Here is a 14,601-nt window from a genome sequence, read left to right on the forward strand (position 1 = left end):
TCTTGTTCGTGCTTCCTGAAGTGCTTGAGAATCTCCATTAACCAGATAAGATAAGTGATATACCAGACCAGACAGAAACGTATATTTTCTTTGTGATGATAGTAAAAAAAAACATAAAGGAGCTAAAATTGCAGGGTTGGAAGCTCAACACATCTCTGTCCTTCTGTCTCTGTGTGAGTCTCTCTGTTATGCAGTGCAATTCAAAGGGCTTCATTGGCATGACAGGTAAATTACACTATTCACCAAGTACACTAACAGACAATACACTACAGATGCAGCAGGTACATAGCACTGACAAGGGTAGAAGAAAAACCTATTCTCTCTCAGTCTCCTGTGTTTCTGTAGGAAATGGTAGAACTCTGTACAAGACACTTGGGATATTAGCAAGAGTCCACTAGGTTCAGCGACAGCTGCAGACCATCCTTGATGTTTTGTGGCTGTGCAGGACAGTGTAGCCACTGAGGAGCTAATTCAACCCATTCAAAAAGCTTTGGGTCTGAAATCATTCTGCACTTTTCAGGCTTTTTATTTTGTAATTTCTACCTATTCAGCATGGAAAATGTTACACTGCCTATGGAGGAAGAGCCTGACACTGAAACTGAGGCCTTTATGACAACTGAAAATTAGTCAAAGTTCCTTGAATTGAGAGAGCTTGGGCAGCTGATGGGAGCTGAGTACCTTTCTTTGTGTCATTCGGGAGCTGACTTCTTTGTCACAATTCATGCCATTAAGTCATTATGCAGTATACACCTCAAAAACTTTTGTGCTGCTTTCTTATAATAGCCAACTCCAGCACTAGTTACTGAATGGTAATGGAACTTAAATTATAGAGAAGGGTGAAGTTTTACCTGTGGGAGTGCTAAGACACAGTGATGTAATTCCCCGGCCATTATGAGAGACAGGAACAGAGTTATTAAAAAAGTATCTGTTCTGTTTAGCATTCGGAGTGCGGCTGTCCCTGGCAGCCCAGTCAGATTGAACCCAGCACAACGCTGTAGCCTGCCTGTCTCTCTGCTCTCGCAGAGCTCCCTGCTGTCAGCAAAAGTGCTTTTTTGTTCTTATTTTGGTTCGGTTGTTTGCTTGCCAGTGCGACGTGCTGCTCCCAGCCTGCAGAGCTGGCCTTTGCGTGCTGGAGAAATAATGACCAGCCAGGTGTTATGGCCCGCCATCGTCAGGGCTGCATTCGTACCATCGCAGCCATCCTGGGGAGAAAGAGCAAGAGGAAGGTGAGCCCTCACACCAACAAACACAAGCACGCACGCAGTACACTCACAGTTCACACACACTCACTGTACACACACAAGCACGCAGTACGCTCACTGTACACACACAAGCACACATGCAGTACGCTCACTGTTCACACACACTCACTGTACACACACACAAAAACACACACTCACTTCACACACACAAACATGCAGTATGCTCACTGTTCACACACACAAGTACACACACACATGCAGTACTCTCACTGTTCACACACACTCACTGTACACACACAAACACACGCAGAATGCTCACTGTTCACACACACTCACTGTACACACACACAAAAACACACACTCACTTCACACACACAAACATGCAGTATGCTCACTGTTCACACACACAAGTACACACACACATGCAGTACTCTCACTGTTCACACACACTCACTGTACACACACAAACACACGCAGAATGCTCACTGTTCACACACACTCACTGTACACACACAGACACACATGCAGTACGCTTACTGTTCACACACACAGATAAACATGCACACGCTATATGCTCACTGTGCCCACACACAGACCATGTCCTTGCTCATGTGGTGTGACAGCCCAGCATGCACAGGCCTGCTCCTCATCAAGGCAGTGTGCACTCAGAATGACCTTTCCCTAACTGGTCTCCATTGTGCATATCACAGCCCCAGAACCGTGCTGAGCCTGATGCTGACACTCAGATCCACCCTCGACATAGTGGACAGTTTTGTGAAGAGGGATCATCATAAGCAAACTCTTACTCACTTTAGCTGCTGCATGGAGGATGAACCCTGACAGATCACGCCCAGCTTTTCTTCTGCCTGTATTTAAAAGCTGACATGTAACATGACGGCACAGTAGTACAGTGCTTAGCATTGCTGCCTCACACTTCTGGGACTCTGGATTCAATTCCTGGGGTGGAGTTTGCATGTTATCCCCAGGTTTGCAGGGGTTTCCCCTGGGTGCCCCAGTTTTCTCCCTCAGTACAAAGACATACTGGTGGGTTCATTGGCTTCTGGGAGTAACTGGCCCTGGTGTGTGTGTGTGGCCTGCGCTGGACTGGCGTCCTGTCCTGGGTGTACCCCACCTTGCGCCCACTGTACCTAAAAGGCCCATTTGTACCTAAAAGGTCATCAAGTGCAGATAGCCAGGAGATCACAGACGCGCAGTCAGACTGGCAGTCACAAAGTACCGAGGTTGACACCACTGTCCAGAGTCTTTGTTCTTTTTGGCTTTGCTCAGGTCTGAGTGTCAGTTCCTCTTCTGACCACATGGTGGACAGTGAGAAGCTGAACCTGTGCTGTTTTTCTACAGCACAGCACGTGACCTCTCACAGAGGCCTTGTACCTCGTACCTCTGGCGGCCTGTCGCTCACCTGGGCTCTCCCACAATCCCAAACGCTCTTTGAACATAAACGCACGTCGTATCGGATTCTTCCTGGGACGGGTGGGTTTTTTCCCTCCTCTGCAATGAAACAGCTTTGGTTCCCCAGGGGTTCAAAGCGTGTTCCGCAGAGTGACGAAGGCAGGAGCCCAGCGCCCACGTCAGGGGCTTTGATCTCTCTCCACGCAGCCCTGCGCACAGGGACAGAGCCCCTGAGCCAGAGCGCACGCCGGTGTTCACCGAGACTGGGCGCAGCGATGACGCAGAGCCCTCCAGCGTCTTCAAAGACATTTCTCTGACACCCCAGTCGGAGCAGAGCCAGCGGGACCCGCACATGTCTGCTTGAATGTGGCGTGTTCATGGTCTGGCCTGCCTGTGGTCAGCTGACCTCACTGCTTCTTCCTTGAAGACCCACCTACGATTTCAATTAGCGGCCTCATGGCAATTAATCACTTGATATTGCCCTTGACGTTGGCAGATTAATAAACGCAGGCTCGACCTTCCCACAGTTTCTAGCACAGGAATTCTGACCCATCTGTCTGGCACGACTCTTCGGAGAATTAATCCTTTGCCCAGCTCCGTGCCAAAGTGGCACATTGTTGTCCAGGCCAGCACTGGGTTGGGCCCAAAGCGATGGTCTTTGACCACCCCCGCATCAAAGAAGCCTTCCATATAATAGGGCTTTTGTGTCTGCATGTTTTTTGTGAAAGCAAAAAAAAAAGTTTAAAAAAAAAAATTAAATTGGAATCTGCTGTGAGTTTGGGGGCAGACTTTCGCGTGAAAGACTGTTTGAGGAGCTGGGCCTGTCCTTTGTGGGGGGAGAGAATTGCTCTGCTCCAAGCCCAACACTGCAGCTGCAGCCAGAGGACATCCTAGCTGGAGAAGTACAACCCCCACTCCCCCCAAAAAAAACTTCATCACCCACACGGGTGCACACAGATCTGAGCCTGAGCAGAGGGAGCAGGGACTGGGCTGAGAGGCTCGAGGGCTCCCCCTGTGACGCCCATGCGGAACTGCGCGGGAAACACAGAAACCCACCGGGAGAGGCAGTCATTACCGCTAATCAGCAGAGGTGGCAAGGAGAGGAACCCCCGGGGAGCAGAGGGGGAGGGAGCTTAGGAAATGGCTTGCAGCAGCAGCAAGGCAGGAGCACAATCAGCGGCTCAGAGGTTTGAGCATGCAGACGCACGAGGGGGCTGTGCAGAAGCTGCTGAACAGACCCATCTTCCGCAGCAGTCCTCTGGGTCTCTGCGGCATCACAGGCACATTCAAGGTCATTTGCTGCACTTAAAAGCACTTGGAACCTAAATGCATTAGTTGCAGAACGTTGTATGGTGGTGCAGAATGGCCGCTGTGTGTCTCCCAGGTGGGGCTGCTGGTGCAGAATGGCCGCTGTGTGTCTCCCAGGTGGGGCTGCTGGTGCAGAATGGCCGCTGTGTGTCTCCCAGGTGGGGCTGCTGGTGCAGAATGGCCACTGTGTGTCTCCCAGGGGGGACTACTGGAGCAGAATTACTGCTGTGTGTTGCCTGTGTGGGGCTGCTGGTGCAGAATGGTTGCTGTGTGTTGCTCGTGTGGGGCTGTACCTCCCTCAATGAGGATGAGGCGGGTCCCCTTCTATGTTTGAAGTGCTCTTACCTGTCACGTGTTCCTGCTCTCCTCAGACAGCTCCCTGAACTCGCGCTGCACTCGAGAAACGGCCTCAGTGTAGCGGAGAGAAATCCCTGTCTGCCGAGGCTGGGGAGTTCACTGGGAGGTGAGCAGCCGAGGAGTGACTTTGACACACACTTAGGAGTAATAATGTGCACTAGCACTTTTCCTCCATGTCTGTCCTTGGCACATACAGTATGATTTAAAGAGCTGTCGTTCATGTTTTCAGTCTGTAAATGCATGAATATGAGATGATCCAGCTTCCCTTGTTAGCTAATTTGATCCTTTTGTAAGAGAAGTTGGTGGAGCAGTAGCCTGCTTGCCCAGGGCGGGGTTACAGAGAGGGCAGACTTCAGCACAGAGGGGCCTTGGCCCTCAGCAACGGCCGGGCCCGGGGGAGTCAGCAGGAAACCCAGACACCTGCTCTTCCCCTGGCCCCTGTGCAGAGGCTGGGCCGCGGCGTGGTGGCTGGCAGTGTGCTCCCCGGGCGCTCGCTCTTCATGAGGGTCTGTCAACCAAAGAGAAACAAAGAGACAAAAAATGAACAGCCTGTCCGTAATAAACAGGTTTTTAAAGCATCCCCTGAGGTGCACTTGAGGAACCAATAGCTGTTCAGCTGCAGCCCACATCCACAGGGCAGAGTGAAAGGAAAAACTGCCATGCTGGGTGTTTTATTATCTTCTTGAAACCCAACCTGGCAGTCAGCTTCAGTAAGGAGGTCAAGTCAAGATCCCTTCCTTTCCCTTTGCCGCGGGATGAAAGGGAACAGTTCTGGACTGCCGGGGCGCAGAGCTCCTCCGCGCTGTCCTGCAGAATCCCCACCCCGTCTGCGCAGAGGGAGCAGCCCCCACCCCACCTCGTCTGCGCAGAGGGAGCAGCCCCCACCCCACCCCACCCGGTCTGTGCTCTGGGCTTCTTGGCTACTTGTACAGCTTCCCTGTGCCTCTGCCAGCACACCTTTAACCTGAGCAGGAGAGTCAGCTCAGAGCCCTCCAGGCTGGCTTGAAATAGCGTTCCCCACACTGCACGTTACCAGAACACAGAACAGCTCAATGCAACACAGCCAAACAAGCAGGCCACCCCAGCAACCCATCCAGCCGTTTAAGAGAGAGATAGATCACTTTATTGGCCATATTCAATTTCTTGTCTTAGGAATTTGTCTTTTCGCAAACCCCAGTCTGCTCTCCATGAGACACACAGACAGGGAGAGAAGCTTGGGGTCAGAGCGCAGGGTCAGCCATTTATACGGCGCCCCTGGAGCAGTTGGGGTTCGGGGCCTTGCTCAGGGGCCCAACGGAGTAGGATTCCTCTGCCGGCCGCAGGATTCGAATCGGCAACCTTCCAGCCACGGGCGCAGATCCTGAGCCACAGAGCCACCGCTCTGTTTCTTGTAGGAAGCCAGGGGAATGGGTTTCAACAACATGGCTGGGCTGCTTGTTCCACACTCCCACCACCCATCATAAACATAACACCAGCTAATTCAGCTGAGAACAAATTCTCGTTTACATCGGCATCCTGGAGCGTACCCATGTAGCATTTACTGGAGCTACCCGAGTGAAGTGCAGTACCTGCTCACTGCTGGCTGCTATTGAGCCCTCTGCCGTCCCAGTGTAAGTGCAGTGCCCTGACCACTCCTGCACACTGCTGCCTTGAACCTTCCCACTGAGCTACGTTACCAGAGAAGGGAAGAGGTCAGATTATCATGGATGACCGTTCTGCACGTAAACATGTGCCATTACAATTGTAGCCATTACATGCTTCACACAACGTACAGCTGGCCTGTGCATGTTTGACACTCTCTGCGTCACACTCCAAGCATGGAGCAGTGCTCTGACCTTGTTACCTGGGAAACAGTAACCATAGGTAACATTAGGTGAGGTCACACAGCGTTCTGTTGCCAAGGCAGCAGTAAACAGTGCAGCTGATCTGGCCAGGAGCATGTGGGCTGATACACAGAGGGGCTGATGGACAGACATGGCTGCCACCAAAACTCCCGCAAACCCAGCAAAGGAACAGAACTTTGTGGCCCAGGATCAGATCTGGTAAAGCTATTTTCAGTCTCTCTGAAGGTATACATTAAAACTAAAGACTAAACTAAAAACTAAAGACTTGTGATAGAGCCGTCCTATCTCCAAGCATAAATAAGCAAGGGTGTAGTACAGCAATGGGGCATCTTAACTGGGTGTGTTTTTAGTCTGTTTTGTCTGTTCTGTTTGTTTGTTAGACACCTGGACAAATGTGTAGAGTAATGTGTAGAATATGCAAAGTCATGGTGAGAGCGAAGGCACTGCTGTTCTGCTGGGGACTGTGTACTCACGGTGCAGTGGGACTGACATTGCTGCGTGTGCGTGTGTACAGTGTATGTGTACAGTACAAGTATGAGCACGCGTGATTGTGCAGGGACTGTACGTGTACATGGGCACAAGGGCCACACTCTGCTTTTTCTTTTTCTTCAGGAAGTGTCACGTCAACATGGAGCTGGAGGCAGCTAAAGTCTGGCCCAGCAAGTGGGGGTTTTTAACAATGTCCTACCATGAGGTGGGTACTCAGCTGGAAAATAACAGGATCAAGATGGAGAGATTTCTCTTATCTGGCTTCAAGTAACGAAAAAAATAAACATCTCTCCCCTTGTCTCAGACTGAAACTCAGCTGTGTGGGCAGAAACAGCTGAATGTGCCCCCACTGTAAGTGAAATGATCTGTGAGAGACACTGATTGTAGTGATGTAGCCTCACCGAGTCACATCATGTAACTTCAGTAGCCCGCAAAGAATTTCCTGCACCTGCAGTAAGGTCTTAATTACTGCAGCCATTTCTAATGATCTGTAATAACAGAATAGCACTCATGAACCCCGCAGCAATTATTGACATCAGATTCATGGTTTCCCACAGTTTTCTGCTTTGGCCATGACTACACAATACCGCACAGTGTTTTGCGCTGGTTGTGCCGGGTTACACCGCAGTAGTAAAGATTTCCAGGGTCAGGACTGCCTGTGGGCATTCCCATGTGAAGGAGCAGACTTGCTCAGACTGACTGAACTCAGAGCAGGTCCCCGGTGAGGCCGGTGTGGCTTCACGAGCCCCTGACCCAGCGAGCACACACACACACACACACACACACACACACACACACACACACACACACACACACACACACACACACACACACACACGTACCGTACACGCACGCGCGCTGATCTTGAGGTCCTGCTCAGAGAGAGGTGACTGACTAACTTTCCATGCAATGTCTCCAGTCTCTCTGGTCATGAGGCCTCCCTCTCTGTTTTTACACCAACTACTGTCTCTTATCAAAGCCAATCGGCCTTGAATGTGTTGGTTTTACTAGCATTTTGACCACAGAATGTGAAGCTCTTTGTGGAGTGGGGAAGGTCCACCCCTTGTTCTGGGCTCACTATATGAGCTCAGTGTGTCTGGCCCTGAGCTCAGTGTCCCGGGGGTGCAGGGCTCACTCTGCTCTCTGTGCCGTCTCTCCCAGATGCTGCAGGATCAGACGCTAAAGAAGGAAGGAGTCAAACTAGAGCTGCCAGAGCATCTGCAGACACGCCCCACCACTTCTCCAGAGAAGTACTTCCAGGTGCCCCATCTCTGCTCCTCCAGTGTGAGACGGTCCTGACTGCCAGCCTGCTCCGCGCACCTGGCAGTGTCCCCTGTCCTGGGAAAACAGAAACCTTTACGGTCACACTGACGCCTGACCTCTAACCCCGGCTCTGCTGTGCGCTCTCCGCAGGTGGGGGCGTCTCCAGCCGTGCCCCCGACGACGCAGGGTCTGATTGGCTGGAGGTCCACTGTGCCCGAGCTGCAGCTGGAGCGTTTCGGCAAGGTGCACCACGGCAAGAGCAGCTTCCTGAAGGAGCTGGGCTGGCCAGGCGACGCCTGCGACTGAGCGCCCCCTTGTGGCACCCACTCCACCTCACGCCTGCAGTATTAAAGAGCAGTTGCACCACAGCTTGCACCTGACTTTCTGGCTGTGAGAGTGAGGGAGCTGACCGCTGTCAATTCAGTCGTCTGGTGCATGTGTGGTCTGTCCCATTTTTGGACTGCTAGCATCTTTGTTATCATTGTCTGTTTCTGATATTTATTATTATTTCATTCATCCTGCCAGACAGGGAAAATCGCCTTAATACACACATTATGTATACAGTATGTGTTTGTGTATGTTCATACTTTCTGGGGATATTCTATACCACGCATCATTCCTGCAGACCAGAGAGCTGTGACACTTCGGGATTTTACACTAGCTGTGACTGACGCTGACCTGAGGAGAGCTTCCACTGCGTGCCAAGCATGCTTATTGCTGCGATGTGTCAAAGCACGGGTTTGACCCACTGGCGGTGGGTCTGCTGTACCGCAGTACGGCAGTGGGAATTCTCTACGGGACGATACTCACCTCCACCTACGGACCTCCACAGGGAGTGTGAAGGAGGATGGGAATTTCTGGCTGGATTTCGTTCTGGTGCGCTAAGCGGCGCCAGCCAGTGTGTGGGGCTTCTGCAGCAAAGCACAGTCGCTAAAGTCACAGTGCGCCTCTTGGTGCCTGAGGCTATTTGGGAAAGGATCCCCCAGCTCTTTAAATATGAGAGGGCAGTCACAGCACCCACTATTGAAGTACAGCACCCTGCAGAGTGGCACGCAGCAGCCCCACTACAGAACAGATCTGGGTGGCAGGGTCAGTGAGGAACTGGGAGTTAAGGGGGATCCTTGTGCAAGCATGGACTGTGCAGCCATTCCATCAGAATGGAACTAGTTTAATGTTTCATCCAAAGGAAAACACCTTCTACAGCAGAGCTCCCTGCCCTGCTCCTGAAGGCCCACTCGCTGCTGGTTTTCATTCCAAGCCCAGCTGAATTGCTTACATTGTAAATAACTAAAATAATAACTTCTTTTCTGAAATGTTTTTTGAAACGCAGTAGTTAAAAGGCAACCTCTAACCAGACCAGAAACCAGTCAGTTCAAATCAATCTTATTGTTGGGCGAATTAAAGGGTTGAATTGTGTGAGAACTCAGACAGAAACAAATACGGCAGGTATGTGGTCCTTCAGGACCAGGATTGGGAACCCCTGTCCTACAGCACAGCGCCCCCTGTCACCATACTCAGGCATTGTTTTACAAACTCTGGACTAGAGGCAGGAGCACCACCCACTGGTCCACCAGCACCACTAGCAACAGCAATCTGACTTTCCCTGGTAGTCTCCCATCCCAGCACTGACCAGAACCAGCTCTGTCCTGTGCAATTTCTTTTGCTTTCTGTGGGTGTGCAGTGGGTTATACGTGTATACTTTAAATGCTGGAAGCACATCTACAAAATCTGACAACAGTGGTCTTAGGGGTCAGAAAATGATGCGTCCTTATCTTTATTCATTGTGTAAAACCCAATGTCACTTGCTCACTGTGCGCAAGATTTTTCTAGTGAGAATCGAGAGAAAGCAACAGAAGTCTGATGGTTAAAATAGTTACAACTGTGCATGACTGTCCCTAATGGTGGATGATTTCTCATTCAAAACTGTAGCTTAAAATTGCCAACCGCGAACCCCAGTTCTAGCATGCTATTTTATTTTTATCCTTGTCGTGTTTCACAGTCGTCTGCCCAGACCGCAGGGCTTGCTTCAGCGTCACAGTTTCACCGAGAGGTCATGGCCCTGCAGTCCTGCTCCTTCAGCTGTTCAAACACGCTGTCCGAGCAGTGTCACGAACCGACCCCAGACTGGGCAGTGACGTCACTGGGAGATCTGCACACAGACAGCAGGACAGAGACTGGGCAGTGACATCACTGGGAGATCTGCACACAGACAGCAGGACGGAGACTGGGCAGTGACGTCACTGGGAGATCTGCACACAGACAGCAGGACGGAGACTGGGCAGTGACGTCACTGGGAGATCTGCACACAGACAGCAGGACGGAGACTGGGCAGTGACGTCACTGGGAGATCTGCACGCAGACAGCAGGACAGAGACTGGGCAGTGACGTCACTGGGAGATCTGCACGCAGACAGTGGGCGGGGGGGGGAACGGTCACTTCTGACTTCCAGCCACGTGCTCGGGAGGACATGACATGCAGCTGCTCAAGAGAGACGCACACGTCCGTTTTTCTGTACCTGCAGCGCGAGGGCCTCCCAGTGACAGTCATTCTGTTTGCATTTCCTGAAATGTAACTCCACAGGGGGTGAAAGCAGCCCCACGACAGATAGTCTGGACGCTTTCAGATGAGTAAATATTAGGATTGGGGTTGTAAAAATGGCACAGTTTCTCGGGAGAGACCGCCTTTGAGAGCCACATTTTCTCAGACGCAGTCTTTCGGTCTTCGCGATCGCGCACACCGAGTGTGAGAGAGGGGCGTGAGTGTGTGTGCGCGACAAGCCTTGTCATGCTGACTTTAATGAGAGAGTACAGCTTCACTGACATTTACACAAACACGTGCTGCTGCGTGCAACTCAGCAGCACTTCTCGGGGGTAATCAGTGGTAAATGTGTTTCACATTGGTAAATCTACTGTTATGAAATTGGAGAGGCAGCGCTTATGGGAGGGGGAGAACAGAAGGACATTTCGGAGGAAATAAAGCCGATTCTGCAGCAGTGATGGGAATTGACACAGCTACATTGCAAGAAAAGGGAGATTTACCATCCTTAGGAATAATAAAGAACCTTTGTCTTTTCAAAGCTCTTTGTTAAATATTTAACATGGTGCTTTATGGGGAAAGTGCAGTAAAGCATTGTAAATTAACAACGGTAGATGGTACTGTAGAAGGACTTTTACCTTCTACAACTTTCATCAGGTGTCATGGACCTGACAGCTGTTAACATAACATAACATCACTCTATTGGCCATATACGATTTCTTGCATTAGGAATTTGTCTTTTCATACCCCTGCTTGCTCTCCATGAGACACACAGACAGGGAGAGAGAAGCCTGGGGTCAGAGCACAGGGTCAGCCATTGTACAGCACTCCTGGAGCAGTGGGGGTTAAGGGCCTTGCTCAGGGGCCCAACAGAGTAGGAGTCCTCTGCCGGCTGCAGGATTTGAACCAGCAACCTTCCAGCCACAGGCACAGCTAGGGCTGTCCTGGAGCAGCGCGTCCTCACTCTCACCTCACCTCACACCCCCGGGACCCCTCACCCCACACTCCGCCACCCCCGGGAGGGGCGGCAGTGCTGAGGCTCCTCCCCTCTGAGCTGCCTGAAACGTCGCCTCATGCCCAGCAAACCCAGGGCACCGGACTCTCCCTCTGATGAGCTCCTGTCCGGCCCCGCTGTGAGTCTCTCTGCCCAAGACGCGGGGGTCCGGCTGGTGAGCTAGCTCGTGACCTTCACAGCTGACGGCGAGGGAGCGCGCATCACGGGAGGTGAGTCAGCCAGCACGAGCCGGGGGCCGGGGGCCGGTCAACACGCAAATAAAGACTAACCGTCGTCTCTGAAGACAGGGACGCGAGAGCTGTCTTCGTCACGGGCTGCCTGGTGAAAAACGACCCGCGCAGATTCCCGCTCCACGTTCTTTCTGACCTTCTCGCCTTCAATGACGTGCCTGTGCAGCCTTTTACCGGGTCATTCCCGTGCTGGCCGTGCAATTCTTCAAAAAATAAGCCCATCCGGACTGGTTTGCGCCTTAATAAGAGGAATTCTAGCGCTCCCCGCAGAAAGGCCCCGGCAAACTTTCACATCCGTAAAATAGATATTTCAGACATGCAGACATAAGGAAAGCGGTTTGGAAACGGCACGGGGAGATTTGCAAAATCGCGAAAACGTGTCAGATTCAGTGTACAACTGTGATGCGAATAACAGGCCACCGCAACACAAGAAAATAAATTCATACCTGAAAACTGGAAAACGGCAAAACAAGAATTCCGTTTAAACCAGGAAAAGTGCTAAAAATAGAAAACGGGACTAAAGAACAGAGCAGATGACCTTTTAACCGGTTTACCGCGCTCCCAGTCCTGAGCGCCGGGAAGCAGTTAGTGCCGTGAGAGCAGGTCCTCTAGTGTTGTTAAATTCGTCCGAATACGTGCTCGATACGTGAAGTTAAGGAAGAGTGATGCTGCAGGCGGTGCTGTCTGGTGCCCCAGATCTCAGCGAGGTCAGGCGCCGCTCCGGTCCCGGATCTGCGTTAGTGCAGCCGCAGACGGGAGACTCGGCAGTGACGTCTCCGCTGTCGCCTGCTTGTGCACTGTAATAATAATAATAATAATAATAATAATAATAATAATAATAATAATAATTACCGGAGAAGCGGGCACCCTTATTTGTTCTGTCACGCAATGCCCTCTTCTTTTAATTTTGATGCTCTTTTTTAGAAAAGAGTAAAAGATTCTCGAGACAGAAGAACGGACAGACAGCGGTGATGTGGGCAGGTCACGCAGCGGAGGGGTGAGAGACACGGGGGCTGCGTGGGCTGACTGTCCAGAAGTCCTCCGCCGAACCCTTCGCAGCAGAGAACTTTCTTGAGGTCCGACAGTGGAACAAACTCGGGGCACCTCCGCCCCCCTGCCGGGGGAGCAGCTGCTGAGATTGAACGGCCCCCTGATCATCCGCATCAACCCGACGCCTCCCTCCCACTGCAAGGAGACTTGACTGAACTATTTAACAAGGTCCTGAAAGGTGTCGGGAAATTGACCCAGACGCGAAGAGGGAATGTGAAGACAGTGGAAAATGGAAAGTCAAGGGGTGTTAACTTAAATTTCCCTCCTGGGGGAAGAATAAAGTATTCTGAATTTGGATTTAGAACTGAAACATGAGCTACTTCTTTACACAAAGGCTGGCAGGGGTCTGAAACAAGCTACCAGGCCATTCCGGCGAATCAGATGCTCTGGTATCCTGTAGTTAAAGGCTGGCTACCTACTGTGTAACTAAATCAGCTAAACTGGCCACATGGCCTCTTATTTATTTCTAACTCTTCTTCTGTTCTTTGGAGTGTGTCCAGTGCAAGACACTGCGCCTCTCAGCTTGTCCTCTCGCTGGCCCAGAGACACAGGGATGGGAGGATCCGTTGATGCAGAAACAGGACCCTCAGGGAATAACTTGATTGTTACCTGATACATGTCTGCCATTAGGAAATTACCAGTCTGACTGGCTTGTGACCAGCTGGGCTCTTCCAGTGGGTCCAGTCCTGGTCCCCAATGGACTGTGTGTCTGCAGGTTTTCACTGCAACTCAGGTCTTCATGAGCCACAGCCACTCGTTATTGGCTTAATTGGGCATATTTTCCCATCAACTCCGGCGCTGCTGCTTTAAAATGACCTAGAAGACCAGTGTCAAGGACCAGGAGTGAACGGCTCTGCTTTGCACTGCGCAAACCCCTACAGCCGGTCGTATGGCCCCCTCTAGTGGAGAACAGGGATATAGCTCCGCACTGACAAATTGACTTTTCTCACGGCTGTGCAGCTTCAAGGCGTGAATTTCAGATACTTGTCTTTCTTACGTTTTAATCATCGTTTAAACACTAACTGTTCATTTGTCAGTGCCATTCCATTTGTTAAGTCAGACCAGAAACCTATAGCGGACTGACTCGGGCTGATATCGGGTTGTTGGTCCACTCAACACCCGCTAACGACCAGCGTTCGGGACGAAGCGGCTCGTGTCGTTGGATGGATCAGAACTCCAGTCCAGCCGTGATTCATTCTCAGGAGATTTTTCGACCAGAAACTTTCTTTTAATACTTTCTCATAATCCTCTTTTGCATCGCAGACATCCAAGCTTGTCGACACTGTAGTGCGGCGAAGACAGCTGCCAATGTTCATATTTCACCAAGGCGGATTTTAGACGCTCTGTGTCATCAGAGCATCCTCCTGGAATAAAAGACAAAGCGAGGAAAGAGAGAGCCGACAGACCCCGCTGGCTGCCGTCTGTCTGGGTGATGGCGGCGGCCCGAGCCCTCGCGGAGCCGGTGTGGAGCAGCAGCACCTGGGCGCGCGGTCGGTCCCGACCCAAGGACCCGGCACACTGGACTGCAGCAGAGCCGGGCACGACCCTCGCGGTGCGGAACCTCTGAGGTCCACTCCTTGGTGAACCCTGGGACGGAAACCATGGGCTTCGAGCGACCCGCAGAGCTGAGCCCGCTTGTTCCGGATCCGTAGTAAGGACGTGGTGTCAGTTCTGCCCCACGCACGGCTGCGGTGTACTGGCACATTCCTCTGTGTCCCCCACGCAGGACTCTGAAGAGCGCCCACTCAGAAGGTCCCGGGACAGGTTTATCGTTTTCCATCGGTTTATCGATGGAAAGGGTGGGGACTGATGGAGATGGTGACATTTCCTTCCTTCGTGAGGTGGGGAGGAATAGTGTGTATTAAACAACAGAGCGAAAAGAAACGCTGCGCCGGAGG

At 51.6% G+C, this 14,601-nt stretch overlaps 1 protein-coding gene and 1 long non-coding RNA gene across 2 annotated transcripts; one reads left to right on the forward strand and one right to left on the reverse strand.

Annotated features, from left to right (window-relative positions):
• Positions 1 to 502: 502 nt before the first annotated feature.
• LOC148648400 (uncharacterized) lies at positions 503 to 6,115 on the reverse strand. Its single transcript, XR_015926718.1, has 3 exons — positions 5,846 to 6,115; positions 4,266 to 4,785; positions 503 to 1,202 (listed from the first exon to the last, which is right to left on the reverse strand). It is a non-coding gene; the product is annotated as an uncharacterized LOC148648400 (long non-coding RNA).
• A 51-nt stretch (positions 6,116 to 6,166) lies between these two features.
• On the forward strand, positions 6,167 to 8,241 carry LOC148648401 (ciliary microtubule inner protein 1-like). The gene is made up of 4 exons (XM_088607846.1): positions 6,167 to 6,319; positions 6,734 to 6,815; positions 7,772 to 7,870; positions 8,024 to 8,241. Exons 1-4 carry the CDS (start codon positions 6,252 to 6,254, stop codon positions 8,177 to 8,179), a joined length of 405 nt encoding a protein of 134 aa, XP_088463972.1. The 5' UTR covers positions 6,167 to 6,251; the 3' UTR covers positions 8,180 to 8,241.
• The last annotated feature ends 6,360 nt before the right edge of the window (positions 8,242 to 14,601 follow it).

The sequence above is a fragment of the Lepisosteus platostomus genome, chromosome 15, assembly GCF_059453375.1.
Source record: "Lepisosteus platostomus isolate fLepPlt1 chromosome 15, fLepPlt1.hap1, whole genome shotgun sequence".
Lineage (NCBI taxonomy): Eukaryota > Metazoa > Chordata > Actinopteri > Semionotiformes > Lepisosteidae > Lepisosteus > Lepisosteus platostomus.

Coding starts and splice junctions, on each gene's coding strand:
- LOC148648401 (XM_088607846.1), top strand. CDS start 6,252: ATGGCTGCCACCAAAACTCCCGCAAACCCAGCAAAGGAACAGAACTTT. Junction 6,320..6,733: donor GTGGCCCAGGATCAGATCTG/GTAAAGCTATTT, acceptor CTTTTTCTTCAG/GAAGTGTCACGTCAACATGG. Junction 7,871..8,023: donor CTCCAGAGAAGTACTTCCAG/GTGCCCCATCTC, acceptor CGCTCTCCGCAG/GTGGGGGCGTCTCCAGCCGT.